The following is a 16,487-nucleotide window of genomic DNA, read 5'->3' as shown; positions in this document are numbered from 1 at the left end:
TCTTCAAAACCGCTAATACTTACTTGTTTTACTTATATTATTTGAAATGATTTAATTATCATAAAAATTCTATAATAATAAAATACACAATAAAATAATTTAAAATTAAAAATAAATACTTTTATAGAAAATTTGATTCAAACATCAATTATAAGAGAATAAAAAATTTATATATACTACAAGCAAAACATTTTATAGATTCAAACATCAATTATAAGTGAAAAAATCGGTACGAGGTTTTTATTGGTTCTACAAAAAGCAACTAGCTAACTATGACCCACGAGTAATTACTTGTTACAATCATTTTTTCTATAAACATCAAGCACTAACAAAAGTATTCACTTAAATTGGTATCAGGTTTGTATTAGTTCTACAAATCAACATATGTTTTTCTCATGGTTGAGTCACATGTCAGCCACTATACTTGATGAAATGCTCCACAAAAATCTTTGCTCTTTTACCAATGCATGCTTTCCTTTTTTCTTTGCCTTCCCCAATTTTCAATCAACTAGTGCATTGCAATTAGCCTTTTCTTCTCACTGTCCGTAATAGATCATTGTCTTTGTTTCCTTCCATTGTCTAGAGTGGTGAAGCATCATAGGGAGCATCTTTTCTCTGCCATATCATCTTCGATTTTCAACCCTTCAACCCCCATGAACTCAATCTTTTGCATTGTGAAGGCTAGAATATTCTCTGTTGTAAGTGGAGTTTCATCCACGTTCCAAAGTCCCGTTGAAATATTTTCGTTCGTGTTATTGAGGCATCATCTCCAAAAGAATTTTTTTCTTGACCTTGCAACTGTTTGACCAACTGTAGACACTAAAGTAACATACAATGCATAAATTCTACTATTTTTTCTTCACTAAAAATATAAGCAGCAAATAGCGTTGTGGCAGATTCAATAACCTTTAACATTTCTTATATCAGAACACAGGAATATTAGTAATTAACCTTTAACATTTCTTTTAATGATTCAATAATAAGATTTGAAAATAAGATTATGTGGGTTGTGATGGGAAACATTGCTAACATCAGTCTTCGGCGAGGTGGCATCGTTGGCGGCTAGGCCAACGCTGGATTACACCAGAGAAGTCGCTGCGGGTTGTTTCGTGTGCGGCGCAGGGTTTCACCTTTTGTGCCTCCATCAAAGAGATTAAGAAAGAGTTACCTGACCTAAATAAGTGGCAGAGGAAAATAATAAGCGATAACTGACGATAGCGGTTCTGAAGAAAGATCGACAAAAGAATGTGAAAGGTGTTGAGAAATTTGAATAAGAAGGGTTAGGGATAAGGGAAGCTAAGAAGGAAAGAAAGAAAAATGAAGACTATGCAGGGAAACATAAATACTCGAAGTTATGAAAAAAAGAAAAGGAAAGCTGCAAAATATTAACACTTACAAGCGGTTTATAAAATAACCGCCAAAAATTAATTTAAAATAAGAAATAAAAAAAGCTTAGTTTTGTGTACCAAACCGTAGGAAATTTTATTTTAAAAAAAGAAATTAAATTATTAAAACCGCAGGAAGTTAATAGAGGTTTTTGAAATCGCCAAAAAAAAAAACTCCTTGGTATACTATATTATTTTTGTAGTGACAGGTCAACCAGACTCGAACCTCTTTAATCCATGGATTAAGTAAACCAGGTTCATTTCAACCCTCTTTAAAAAAAACTGAAAATTTCCACCCAACTTAATTCAAATCTATGGTGAATTAGATTCGCTACAGGTTAGAATTTATTTTAACATATCTAATTCTCATAAATAGAGTTGAATAAAAAGATAATACTTTTTATTTCTTGATTGTATTCCTTAAGCTCTACTAAAGTGAATATAAGTTGTTATGTATTGAATTTGATTTTGCTTATTCAAGATATTCAACTAATGTTAGTGTGCTAATAAACTCAAGAGTAGGTAGGTACACAAGTTCCCTAGGTTAGAAAGTGATAGACGGGGCCCAAGCCCAATTAGTTCAGTATAGGATTTCTTTTACTTTTATTAAAACATGTGTAAAAGGTGCTAGGCATGTGCTAGATAGGAGGGACTTTTAGTCCTATATATAGACATGTCACCACCTCTTGTAAGATACTTTTGAGAATAATGAATTAAACTTTCTGTAGAGAGAACTCCAGAAATTAATTCCCTTGAAAGTCAAAGCTAGAGAATTTCAAAGGATCTCCTCTAGCCACCTTCCATTCACACTTCATCTTTCATTTTCCATTTACATTCCAGAACTCTCTTACCTCCACGTAATCATTGGTTTCTCCACTCTGCTCCAGCCGCGTGGATTGACTACTCCATCGCTGCCACGCGAGCTTAGTCATCGCGAGTTTCCATCAGCACAACACTGCATCTGCATTTCGCGAATCTTCATCTACTTCACTCTCGAGAGAGAGCTCTTCCACCACGAACCACACTGTCATCGTAGAACCTCACCTTTCTCGCCGATTAAATCACTTCTCCACCGTTCAAAGCCGCTTCCGCCTCAAACCCTAGGTTTTCACCGATTAATCATCCAAACCTAGGGTTCTTAGTTCTTCTGCTGTTTCCGCTGCTTCTTTTGCTTCTTCTGCTTCTTTTCGCTGCGCATCGATGTCAAGGAGGCCTCGAGGAGTCCAGATCTCTCAAGTTTCGTTTTCTCCTCGGAGCGTCGCCTATCAGAAAGCTAATTAATGTACTGAGTTGGTGACCCTTTTGTTCTATTGTTTTAGGATATGAAGAAGTTTTTATGACCAATTATTAGTATTTAGATTGTCCTCTCATGATTAATTTGTAGATGACTGACCTTTTACAATTGAGTTATTAATATGTAAACTTTGAACTTGATCACGATCTCATATGTATCCACCATATCCTTAGCCTTTTCTCACATTATCATTTTGAGCAAAGCAAGTCAAAGCTTTAGAATGTGTGAGATTCTTAATCATGTCTGAGATCCAAGTTCACTCTTCAATGGTAATGTGTTGAGAATATTGGCATCTCTTTATCATATTGACAAATTTATGGTAACTTTGCCTTTTGTAAAATGGTAACTTTGCTAGTGTTGAGAGGTGTTTATCTCATACCTTCACATATATATATGTTCATGCTTCAAGGGTTGGCTTCAGTCAAATTCAAACGTTATTATTCCTTATTTGCTTAAATAGTGTGATAATAACTTATTTTAGCATGTTAATTAGACCTTTTCATTCTTCTCTATGTCATGAATTTTTTTTATTTCATGTCAAATTTATGGTTTAACATTTTTAGAGATAAAAGTTACTATCATTTGTATAATTGTTTGTAGAAAAGTGAAAACTTTGAAGGCAAAGAAAGGAAGTCATTTCAGGATCTCCTCACCCAACAACCAAAACTTTCAACTAATGAGAAGAGCATTATAATTGTTGGACAAAAAATACTTAATGAATAAATGAAGTTAACATTATTTAAAAAATGACCTCTCATCCACTGATAGTTATGATTGTTAAGTGACAAATCACGTTTTAGGAGTTGTTGAAAAGGTAATATTTAACCCAGAGATCTTGAGAAAAGTTGCTATGAGAAAGGAGTTAAAAATTGATTTATCACTTCAACCTTGTCATCCTCTTTACCATTTTTTATATTTCGAAGGTAGAAAAGTAACTAATAGAATTGGATATAATAAATCTTATATGTAATTTTTTTTTCAATAGAAATGTGTTATGTGACTCTTTATATTTTCTTTTTAGTACTTCATATTGTATCACTAGTGAAAAAAGAGCTTTCTATGACGACTTATTATGAGAGGTGAAATCCACCTATCATAATACATTGACTGGTAGAATTTTGTAATAAAACTAAAAGATATTATGATGTACTTTAGGGAATGTGTCATAATAGGTGTAGTGATGACATTTTCGTAATAAAAGTTACATATATTATGACAAGTAAAAGCCACCTATCATAGTAAATAGGATGCGGTAACAAAAAAATTAATATTATGATGAAAACATATTATGACAGGTTTTAGAAGACCTATCATAGTAAGACTCTATGTTGGTTACTTACATGTCATAATAGTCGTAAATCCCTAATTTCAGTTTCCCTTCATTTCATTCGTATCTTTCACTTCATTTTCGAACACTCTCTCATCTTTGCATGCACACTCCTACTAGCCAACACCCTAACGTCGTCAACGCTCGCTATCGCCTCCATGCCATTGACACCATCGTCTCCCGACATCTGCAACACTATTGCGTCAAGGTCTCTCCACTACAAGAATGATTGAGATTACCGACGGTCATAAGTCGTCGGTAATGTATAAAATCCGTCGGTAATTAGCATTTACCGACGGCTTACCGACGGTCAATATACCGTCGGTAAAAACGTTGTCGGTAAACTTTACCGACGGATCCTTCGTCCGTCGGTAATTACCAAAGGCTTTTGGCCGTCGGTAAAGCCTTCGGTAATTACCGAAAGATCTAGGCCTTCGGTAAATCCGTCGGTAAATGTCGCGACCTGGTTCATCTTCTTCCTCTTCCTTCATCGCTGTGTCAATTTGTTTTTACATTTTCACGAACTCCGCCACCAAAACGGCATCACGCGAGTAACAAATTAATGTCCAAAGTATCAAACAACCATTTATTTTCAATAGTTAAAATTATAGGGAATCATGGAGAGTTTTTCTACAATTCTCAGATTTGTAAGATAAATGTTCCTAATCCAAAAAATGTGGTGGAGAGAACGGTGGTAGAGGGCAGCGGTGGTGGAGAGAACGGTGGTAGAGGGCAGCGGTGGTGGAGAGAACGGTGGTAGAGGACAGCGGTGGTGGAGGGCAGAGGCGGGAGGGCAGCGACGGTGAAAAGCAATGGCGGTGGAGAGCAGCGGTGGAAAGCAGTGGTGGTGGAGAGCAGCGGTGGTGGAGAGCAGCGGTGGTAGAGGGCAGCGGTGGTGGAGGGCAGCGGCGGTGGAGGGCAGCGGCGGTGGAGAGCAACGATAGGAAGAAGTATTAGACTAAGATAGAGAGAAATGAGAGCAGAAATGAGTGTTTGCCACATATATTGGCATTGGATGCGAAGCTGGTCTCGAAAAATTCCTCTTTTTTACCGACGGCCAAAAGTCTTCGGTAAATCCGTCGGTAATGTCGTCTAGCGAAATAATGGGCGGGAAAAATCCCGCTCTTTTTACCGATGGCCCAAAGCCTTCAGTAAATCCGTCGGTAATGTGCATGTCACGTACCGACGGCCAAAAGTCTTCGGTAAATCCGTCGGTAATGTGCATGTCACTTACCGACGGCCTTACCGAAGGCTTTTGACCGTCGGTAAAAAAGATTAAAAACACCGTCGGTAATTCCGTCGGAAATTAAGATATATCGACGGATATTGATCCGTCGGTAAAAATCCGTCGGAAATATTAATATTTTTTGTAATGCTCTAAGGTAGGGTTTACTGAACTCCACGACATTTTCTATTTCTCCCATGGTCTCTGCTAAACTCCACCAACTAATTAAAAATCAACCAAAAATTAGTAAACTAGTCATAATGAACCTATTAGCTCTTGGTTGGACTAGAAAATTACTTTCCAAAGTAAATTATATCATGTAAGTTTATTTTAAACAATTCACATCTCCAACTTGTTTGGTAATATAAACATGACGTTGTCATTCTAATTTATCATACGCACTGAATTTCAAATTGAAATTTAAACTTAATAAATTTGTTACCATCACGCTCATAGTTTAACTTCTACTCCTTTTATTTCTATGATTTTATCAAAATTATAAAAATGATGTTGTCATTTTGATTTATCATTTGTCGTAGAAGTGAAATTAAGAAAAACAAAACGTACTGAATTTCAAATTGGAATTTAAACTTAATAAATTTGTTACCATTACGCTCATAGTTTAACTTCATTTTTATGATTTTATCAAAATTGGTATTAAGAAACTAAATGCTTTGCAACTATTATAAGTTTATACTAGTCTTCGTGTGGTTTCTTATTTTTTTTAGTTTTGAAATTATTGTAGACTTTAGTTTTTTACCAATTTAATAACCATCAGAAGGGAAAAGATATAGCACAGTCTTCCAATAAAAAATCAACATCAACATCATCAATTATTTTGTTATTAAAGTGGTAAACAAATGAACGAACAGAGCAAGAATAATAAATTGCGATGTCGCGGGTTGTTGTGCGTGAATGTGAGAGAGGATGGAGATGAGAGAGAGGATGGAGATGAGAGAGAAATAAATTGGATAAATGAGGAATCTGAATTAGCATTAGGTGAGTGTTTCTGATTTTTTCAGTTGGGACTACTGTACGGATGACAAAGAGAATGTTAGGGTAAAGGTTGAGAGATAAGAGAGAGAGTTGAGTAAGGGTTTGAGTTTTTTTAGTTTTAAAAATGAAAATTATTCTAATACCCTTAACCTTAAAACTTAAAATCGATAATATATAAGTATTTTTGTATACTCTACTGAGTATGAACTTTGAAAACCCATCCATGTAAATATATCACATTATATCTTATCCTAACCGAATCCAAAATTACAGTGTTAAATGCATCATATCAACTTATTATAACTATCTAAGTTAGTGGATTAAATGGAAGTCAAAACCAATACCCACCATAGTGTAACAAATTGTGATAAAATATCAGTGATCTGCAACAACTCTGCGCACAAAATAAGCTCCTTTGTATGCGTCACCACCGTTAGGCGGGAGAAACAGAACCCTGTTCATAACTTTTTCACTGGGCATGAATTGTTTCAGAAGGTGGAGGAAAAGAATTTGTCCTATAGAGAAAAAAGTGAATAATTTGTAATAGCATTATTATACCTTGCATCCGTAGATTCCTTTTCAACTTCGTTGGATTATTCTCTCTCTTCCGACACAACCACTTTAGCAGGATACTATTCTATCCAAATTCAAAAGCTTGTTCCTCGTACATCGTATATAGCAGCTTGACAACCATGAAAGCCATTGCATTCACTACAAGTCCCTCCTTTTCTCCACCCTTTTGTTCATCTACCACTACCTCTTCTTCTTGTTCCTCATCGTCTTCTCCCCATCGTGCTAGATTTCAACGTTTTAAGTCCTCAGGATTAAAACCCTTCACTCTTTCTTGCAGAGAAGCACGGTTGTGCTCTTTGCAGGGGTTGAAAGCTATGAGGGGTGGAAAAAGTTTTGTGCTTGAGGCTGGAAATATCACCACGGCAGAGGTTGATTCTCATGGAGAAGGGGAGAACGAGGGTGCTTTGCTTGGCTCCGATAATGAGAACAATTCAAGGCCTCGGAGAATTGCTCTCTTCGTTGAACCTTCTCCCTTTGCGTGAGTCCCCTTTGTTGCTGCTTTTGATTTTCTCTTGGTTGTGCGTAGTGTCCAATGCTTCATTGCATGCGTGGTGTTTGATATACTTCGTTGCCTTTTGCATTGGTTGTTTTTCTTCTTCATTTGTTCTTTTGTTAGTTTGTAGCATACAACGCCATCAAGGCAAATTAAAAAGCATATTAACAGCGCAAATGTCATGCTGTGCTCAACGAATCAACGTGGTGGTATGGCTTGACTTTGTGGCGTTTGATGAATTGACCAAGTTAGTGTGTAGTTTTATGTCAAGTGACATGGCCATGGTTTTAAGTTGCAGCTTCCAGCTGCAATTTTTACCGTAATGTTGAGGTGTTTTTGAGGTCTCTGCAAATGTATCAGTTGTTGCATTTGTCCACAATTGTTTGCAATATAGTGAATTACAATGTTACTGGGTCTGTATCTCAATTAAAAAACACTAGTCATAGGCTTTGATGATGCCAAAGTTCCACATTTGGTTAATCAGAATTTATGTATAGGGTAATGTGTTGACAACACTATTGAAGATCATATGTCCACTAAAAATAATACTAATTTACAATATATAAGTAGAGGTAATCTCCACTTGAGAATGAGTTAGGTTTAAATTTACTTCTTTATAAATAATACTATAATAGAGAAACAGTTTTTGAGTATTTTTGTCTTTTAACACCGTTGCTACTGTACTCAGCCTTTGTGTTGCATATTCTGTTATGAAGTTGGATTTAAATGGTGGTCCGTTGGAATTAAGATTGTCAAATTGATTAGCATAGTTTAACAATCAGAAACGTTTGATGTTAGCAATTTTATCGTGCTGCATCTTAGATTTCCGAATACTTGGAGTGAAATAGTTTTAGTATATCCAAACATATATGTACCTATACATTAACGGTAGGAAAGTTGATGAACAATTGCTCCACCGAGGTTCTAGCTTCTCTCTTCATTGCACTCCAAATAAGTTTGAGCTATACTCTGCATTATTCATTCTTCGGAAGATGTGTGGTATTATCAGCACATGAATTCAGGAAAAATGTGTTTTCAAAATTATGTCTATTTTGCAGATATGTCTCAGGATACAAAAACCGGTTTCAAAACTTCATCAAATGCCTTCGCGAAATGGGAGATGAGGTAACTTTTTGTACTTATGTTTCTATGTACGCACATATTTATTTCCTTTATATGTACATTATCGAAAAAACTAAATTTAGATTAGATAGCTTCTGCGCATTATAGTCAGTGTTGAAACATTTGTCCTGTATTTTTTTTTCTTTTACATTACATGCTAACTGTTATGTTTATTTGTCTGTTATAGGTGATGGTTGTGACAACACATGAGGGAGTGCCCCAGGAATTTTATGGAGCCAAATTAATTGGATCTTGGAGGTTGCTAACACTGATCTCTTTAAGTTTCTTGGCTCATTTTTCACTTTCTCAATCCTTTGTTCTACTTGTAATACTCATTTTTGCTTTAAATCACAATTCTTTTATCCTTCTGTCGTGAGGTTAGTTATTGTTTCTTACTTTTATTCGGTGCATAAATTTGTCAACTGTCATTCCCTTACCTCATATTCTGCTGTTATATATTTATGCACTCAGTCTTAAATTTCTCTACTATCATCGCTTTAGGATTTTTGATATTTTGATATCCGATTTAGTATGTGGAGACATTTTGACATTTTCTATTATCATCCCTTCCTAGTATTATTGATTCAATTTGAGATGCTCTCTAAGGATATGATTACTATCGTGGATACGTATGAGGAAATATCTGTGCATGAATTACACAGTGGAGACTCTATTATAGAGTTAATGTAATAATCGCAAGAATCATAAATATCCTAATGTAATTACAAGGTTTTCTATGTGAGAAAGAAGAGAAAAACAAGCATATGAAATTTGTGTTTATAACCATTGTAATTTCTAAGATTGCAAGATTTTATTTGCTTTTTACACAATCAACACTTTTTCCTGCAACTAGCACGACCATGCTTTTTATACTAATAATTTGCATTTATACCAAACCACATTGAGAAATGCAGCTTTCCCTGCCCATTGTATCAGAAGGTACCCCTCTCCTTGGCACTTAGTCCAAGAATAATTTCAGAGGTAGCCCGGTTTAAGCCTGACATAATTCATGCATCTTCGCCAGGCATAATGGTTGGTCTGCAATTCCTCTATCTTCTCATTTGTTATAATTTTTCGGGTTAGTATATGACTTATTTGTCACATAACATATCTAATGCTGGCTTACTTTCAGGTTTTTGGAGCTCTTATCATTTCCAAACTATTGTGTGTTCCTATTGTCATGTCCTACCACACCCATGTACCTGTGTGAGTTCTATTCAAGTTACATATTTTCTGAATGTATTTACCATTTTAATTTGCCTGTTATTAACTCTTTGGCAGGTATACTATTCATACAAGTAGTATTTGAAAGTTCAAATATCATTTCCTAAGAGATTTGTGTGTTCAATGTGAAATTTTACTAGTTTTTGACTAAAGACTTAAAAACAGAGATTCATTAGAATTAGAGGGTGAGGTAATTATAGATTAAAACAATCAAAACAACCAAACTTTGGATTATATAACCTGACTAGGATAAAGATTCATCAAGTTGGATTTCATGAATTCATCTCAGTACACTTTCTCTATCCAGTACATCTCTAAGATGACTCCAACATTCATACAAAAAGCTCACTAACCCTAATTCCTTAGAGGCGAGTTCTAAACTTTAATGCAAAAATACCAATTTCTTAGTTCTTTTACTAAGTTTGCATGTGGATCAAGTGTTATAGAATGCTTCACAGAGATAATATATTATGTCTATTATTATACCCTAAGTTGATGAGTCTAGAGGAACAAGTTCTAAATTGTTTTCCAATGTTTAAAAACAACCCAAAGCATGGATGATTAAGCCATGTACTTAAGCATCAAGAAATAACACTGTGAAAAGATTTATATTACAAATGAAAAACTATACATAAAAGAGATTCATCACATACAACCTTAATGAAAGGGGGAGTTGGCTACTCTAAGCCATTATGAGTAAAAAAAATTTGCAAAGAGAATGACGAGCTTTGGAAGTCCCTGCTAGGCATTTTCTCTCGTGCAGCAGCTCCCTAAGGTGTTTTTTGTGTTCTCCCTCCAAAAGTATATTGCAACACTTTAAGTTTTCACTTTTTAGTTCACTTCCAAAAGGTAGACTTTTGCTGGGCAAGAGTCTACTTTAAAATCAATGCAGAAAGTTGGATTAGCCCAGCGAACATGTCTACACTCTTGTCGGGCAAGGCTTTTGGTCGTTGGGAGAGGGGCCAGAGTTGACTACAATCTTCCATGGCTTCAATTTTCCATTTCTCTAAAAAACATGATAAGTAGCAATCACTTCTATAACAAAAAAAATGTTTAAATATGACTTTTAATACCAAAATGCAAAGAGTTCATAACGTGAATACACATAAAGAGGTTCAGTGCATGATAAAACAAGTTATTATCACACTTATCACATGTCAATTCCGCTTATATTTATTCTGATATGACATGATCCTATGATGCCAGAACTGCTTAAATCATGTATTACTTATGGCTGATCTTGTTTAGTTTTCAGGTACATTCCAAGATATACCTTTAGCTGGTTGGTGAAACCCATGTGGTTGATCATAAGTATGTATACTTTCTTTCTTTTTCTTCCTAATTCGGACTCAAATATTGGTAAATATAACATTAATCTTTTTTGTTGACGCAGAATTTCTTCACAGAGCAGCTGATCTGACTCTGGTTCCATCTGCTGCCATAGCAGGGGATCTCCTAGCAGCTAGAGTCACAGCAGGTGAACATAAAATCCTCTCATCTAGTCTTTTAACATATTCGTAGTTGGTAATAGCATCTGAAAATATTCATTTCTTGGCATGCTTACTGTCATGCTGCAAAATTTTGACGGAGTCGTTCCCTTCTTGGAATCCAGCTAACAAGATTCGACTTTGGAACAAGGGTGTTGATTCTGAAAAATTCCATCCCCGATACCGCTCATATGAAATGCGATTAAGACTAAGGTTTGGACTATCCTTTTTCCTTTTTTTACTTGTGTTCAGGTTTTGGTAATGATGGCATTTCATCTTATCCTTAAACATTGTCATACAGCAATGGTGAACCTGAGAAACCCTTGATAGTTCATGTTGGACGGCTTGGAGTAGAGAAGAGTTTAGATTTTCTCAAAAGGTAGGGAACATCATTATGAAGTTTTCATAACTTAGAGAAGTATTTGTATTCAAGATTCCAGTCAATCTTAAAAATTCAGCATATAAACTGGAATAGCAGAAAAAACTGCTCATTGTCGGTTATTGACTTACCAGAGCTAAAAGGGCACTCATTGCTTTTGGCAGGCTCATGGATAGGCTTCCTGAAGCCCGAATCGCTTTCATTGGTGATGGACCATACAGGTGACTAGTTCTGACAGTAATACCCCTTCTTTAAAAAAAACCTGTCTGGTGCTTACTGGTGCCTTTAGTCCACGTGTCATACTTCTATTATATATATTATACTCCCCTAACTCCATAGATAAAGAGTTGAAAATAAGAGTGAATAAAAAAGTACATTCACATATCCTCTATTTGTAATAATCTAATTCTCCTATAAAGAAAATATGAAAACTAGGAAAACAAAATAAAATAAAAGATTATATATCTATTTCCTCTAATTCGGAAGATTCTAAAGATATTTTCTCTAATTACCACATAAAGCAATGTTAAACATAAATAAAGACTTTGGCAAGTTCTAGTAATGAGTTAACTACCAGGGAGGAGCTAGAGAAAATGTTTAAAGGTATGCCTGCAGTGTTCACTGGAATGCTAAGAGGGGAAGAACTGTCCCAAGCATATGCTAGTGGAGATGTGTTTGTCATGCCTTCAGAGTCAGAGACACTTGGTTTTGTGGTTTTGGAGGCCATGTCTTCAGGGATACCTGTGGTGGCGGCACGTGCGGGAGGTATTCCTGATATAATCCCTGCAGATCAAGACGGAAAAACTAGCTATTTGTATAATCCTGGAGATCTTGAAGATTGCTTGAGTAAACTAAAGCCACTTTTGCACAACAAAGTGTTGAGGGAAACCATGGCAAAAGCTGCGCGTGAAGAGATGGAAAAGTATGATTGGAAGGAAGCCACACGAATAATTCGCAACGAACAATACAATGCTGCCATTTGGTTCTGGCGCAAGAAAAGAGCTCAACTGTTGAGACCCTTCCAATGGCTGGCAAAACGTTTTTTCCCTTCACCACAAGTCAATTAAGGTAATGCAACTTCACCTTCCAAGTTTAGGTTGGTTTCTTGCTTGCTTGCATTGTATTGTATTTGATAAATGTTAGTTGATAGTTTAATGCATTCATTTCTTTTTTAATCTAAGGGAACATACATTACAGTGGCTTGCAACCTATTTTGTGTCATTATGAAGGGGATCAAGGCCACAAATTTGATCCTTCATGCCCTATTCTATCAAATTAAATATTTGATTACCAAATTCATTTAGACTATACCATCATCATAAGCGGCACAGGGATTTTACTTTGATATTTTTCGGGACTGTTTCACAAGGTACATGGTGCAACCAAGAACATATAACTTAATGGATGCCTAGGGAAAGAACTTAGATGCATGATCATTGGTGCTTCGAGTGCTATTATTGTAATCAAAGTTAGATTAATCTCGGTAATCCTTAAATGCAAAACTTACCCAAGAAACCAACACAAAATAGTTGACAGGACAAATCTCTGTCCAATAAAGGTGCATGACATAATTTTTGTCCAACAAAATCTGTCCAATAAATATATTTGTATAATAAGACTAATAATAATAAAAAGTGGTATTTCCTTTGCCTAGGCAAATAATAAGGTTCCTGTACCCAAATTGTCTAGACATATGATTAAGAATGGAGAAAAAAATATACCAGTTTGGTCTGTTGGAAAGAAAATACATTGGACTTTTGGACTTCAAATGTTCTTAAGGCAGCTTCTTCCACCCAATAAATCTGTGAAATGACTCATTTACCTTATATTCTTCCTTCATCTTCTTCCTCCATCTCCATCAGCACATCTTCTTCCTCCATCTCCATCAGCACATCTTCTTCCTCCACCTCCATCTATGCCTCTTTCCTCCACTAGTGCACCCATCTCCCTCACTTGACCTTCTTCTTCCAGTGTCACCGCTCTTCCGCTAGGGATGGAAACCAGGTAGGTATTAGGAAGGAGACAATAAAAGAAAAGAGAGAAATAAACAACATAAGAATTTAATATAGTTCAACATACAAATGTCTAAGTATTGTATGCTTACGTTCAAACTACCCGAAGTATATTTGTTAGGAATCTAAATGAGACTATGTAACACTCCGATTACTAAGATGTCACGAGTTATTAAAAATCGGTAAAATTCAAAATTTAGCATAGTGCAGGAACATACTTAAAGAAAACATTATCCAATTACATTATTTCGAGTAATAAAACAACGAAGGAAATACTCCAATTATAATGTCTTAACTTGTAAAACAAAATAGCTTTAAATGAATCCCAAGGTTATTTCTCATCTTCTCTCGACTCAATCACGCCTCTAGAACATATATGTAACATTATTTGCTCACGTATAACAAATTATATGATCATCACTGATAATTTCATTCACAAACACACAAACACAAACATGTTTGGGGTAAGCTATCGATAAAACAATCATAACAACAAGATACATACATAATGATTATATTAACTATAATCAAACACACAACAAGATATATATCTTCTGATTATATCAACCATAATCAAACACACAACAAGATACATACTTTCTGATTATATCAACCATAATTAAACACCCCATACATAGTAGTAATAACAATAGGATTCCTAATCCTCTAGCATAAACAATTCAATCATACTGAATTACTCGATCCCTGATCCTTGATCTTTAACCCTTGATGTCATCGCTAACATCTCACACATAGACCCTTGGTCTATCCACTCATTAGCACCCATGCTAAGTACTTACTATAACCATTATAGTAACACCACTATCAAAATAACATAACATGGAACATCTCAAGTACCATCATCATCATAGATACACCACCATCATGACTATCCCAGTCATGAACAACACCATGTGCATCACTGTACCATAATACCATAGTGGAAAGAGTTCATCCCACTCTTGTATCCTACCTCACCAACTATAGCAACTCTTACAACCCACATGTAGCCTCCCCTACAGGACATTTGTAGCCTCCCCTACAGGACATTTGTAGCCTCCCCTACAGATCATCTCCTTCCAATGCACACAAGGCAAAATGAAGCACCTATCCGCAGATAGAACTAGGATTTATGAGGTATAACAAGTAGACTTATCCTCCACTCCCATGCTCATCAATCACATACTCAAGTGTTAGAATCGCTGCAGCGGAATTATTAGCGTGGTAACAAACCAAGAGGGGGGTGAATTGGTTATATTCTCTTATTATGCCTTTTTAATATTTTTCTCTCAATTCTTTCTTACTAAGCAGATAATTGAATGTAAATAACAGAGTAAGGGAAAGAGAAAAATTGCACAGGTGATTATCTCAGATCACTAGGATCCTACGTCCAGTCGCTTATCTCAAACAAGATAAACCTTTTTCACTATCACAAAACAGTTACAAATATTAGTCACACAGAAAAACAATTTGTAACAGTTTAGAAATTACCACCTCTCTTGAAACCACAAGAGATGAACTTACACCTCCTTTGAATCTTCACAAAGGATGACCACCTCCTTCGAATGCTTCACGAAGGATGATCCTCTTCCAGACACTTCCTCAGACACACCAAGGATGAACAAGCTATTCCTCTGTCACCACAGTACCACTTCAGGACTTGCAGACAAGAGTTTCCTTAGCTTCAACAATCTCACAGAGTTCTCAAAGAGTTCAGAGATCTTTTGCACAAGGGAAGAGTTATTTTTGAGATAAAGAGTGAGCCATTTTATAGACTCAGCCTAATACCCTTCCATTCTTCGAAAACGGGCCATTAACGCATTTAATCGATTAACATAAATATTAATCGATTAATAATGAGTACAACGGCTAGTTTTTCAAATCTGAAACCCCCAACGGCTAGTTTTTCAAATCTGAAACCCCCAACGGCTAGTGTTAATTGATTATTCTCAGGAATAATCGATTAACTAAATAAATCAAATATAAATTACAAGAATCAACCCTAATACATATTTGAGCACTATTACATCAACTTTGATTATTATAAAAGCTTTATAAAATACAGAGATCTTCAATTTGTCTTTATGGATCTTGACTTGTTCAAATCTGTTCATCATCAAAACTTCATCTTTGATTTTTGCTAACATCAAGTACATCCCAACACTCACTTATGCTCCACTCTCAACCACATGTCAAAGTGACCCTAAACATAACCACTAACATCAATCTCTGATTATCATCATGTTCACAGCTCCTTAAGCTTGGTTCACGTCCATTCTTCATCAAATTTTCCATTTTTCACCAAAATGCATTGTGATAATCTATTATCATTTAAGATAATTGATTATCTCAGTGAAGTTTACCTAGAAACATCACATAGGAAGGGATAATCGATTATCATCCTAGATAATCGATTACTCCCAAAACCACACTCAAAACCAACGCGCAGATAATCGATTGTAACTAATGATAATCAATTATTGCCGAATCGAAACACATCCTGGACATGATTCAGGCATTCAAACATACATACATCAATCCTAGATCACATGGAAACATAGTTAACACATCATACATGCATTTAAGAATCACATACTGATGTAAACATACTTAAACACCTATAATACATCACTTGAATCATCCATATCCAATCATTGACATGTTTTCTCCCAATAATAGGACGCAAAAGAGTATCCGATAAAAACACCAAAATAGGGTTTTCAATCAGCCAAACTAACTAAGCATAATGCATACAAATGAGAACCAAGAAGATGAAAATTCTCTAAAACAGAGTTGTTGATGCGAGGTTGTTTTCTCCCAAACTAGACCTCTGATTAACGATCCGAATGGTTAGAATGAAGACCCATATGTCTGGAACCCACTGTCCAAAATCAGCCCGATCCAACGATGAGCGACTTCACAACGACGAAAACACAAGTGCAGATTTTATGAAACTCTCTAAAATAGAGC

General features: G+C 35.6%; 1 protein-coding gene across 2 annotated transcripts; it reads left to right on the top strand.

Moving 5' to 3' along the window:
- The first annotated feature begins 6,615 nt into the window (after positions 1-6,615).
- On the top strand, positions 6,616-12,680 carry LOC124841099 (sulfoquinovosyl transferase SQD2-like). Of its 2 annotated transcripts, XM_088109800.1 has the most exons (12): positions 6,616-6,722; positions 7,078-7,278; positions 8,352-8,418; positions 8,603-8,673; positions 9,330-9,447; positions 9,548-9,621; positions 10,895-10,950; positions 11,033-11,116; positions 11,252-11,339; positions 11,428-11,505; positions 11,670-11,726; positions 12,083-12,680. In XM_088109800.1, the coding sequence occupies exons 1-12, from the start codon at positions 6,706-6,708 to the stop codon at positions 12,570-12,572; spliced, it is 1,401 nt and encodes a 466-aa protein (XP_087965926.1). In that variant the 5' UTR covers positions 6,616-6,705; the 3' UTR covers positions 12,573-12,680. The 2 variants fall into 2 exon arrangements, with proteins under 2 accessions (XP_087965926.1, XP_047173240.2); XM_047317284.2 differs by having other exon boundaries at positions 6,625-7,278.
- Positions 12,681-16,487: the final 3,807 nt, after the last annotated feature.

This window comes from Vigna umbellata, chromosome 3 (assembly GCF_029865625.1).
Source record: "Vigna umbellata cultivar VRB3 chromosome 3, Vumbellata_1.0, whole genome shotgun sequence".
NCBI lineage: Eukaryota > Viridiplantae > Streptophyta > Magnoliopsida > Fabales > Fabaceae > Vigna > Vigna umbellata.
The sequence above is the reverse complement of the archived record's forward strand: the minus strand, read 5'-3'. Positions and strand labels throughout refer to the sequence as shown.

Bases quoted from the DNA above. Each gene is read 5' to 3' on its own strand.
- LOC124841099 (XM_047317284.2), top strand. From the start codon at position 6,920: ATGAAAGCCATTGCATTCACTACAAGTCCCTCCTTTTCTCCACCCTTT. The intron at 9,448-9,547 runs GTTGGTCTGCAA...GCTTACTTTCAG, and splicing joins CATCTTCGCCAGGCATAATG to GTTTTTGGAGCTCTTATCAT. The intron at 11,117-11,251 runs GTGAACATAAAA...CTTGGAATCCAG, and splicing joins AGCAGCTAGAGTCACAGCAG to CTAACAAGATTCGACTTTGG.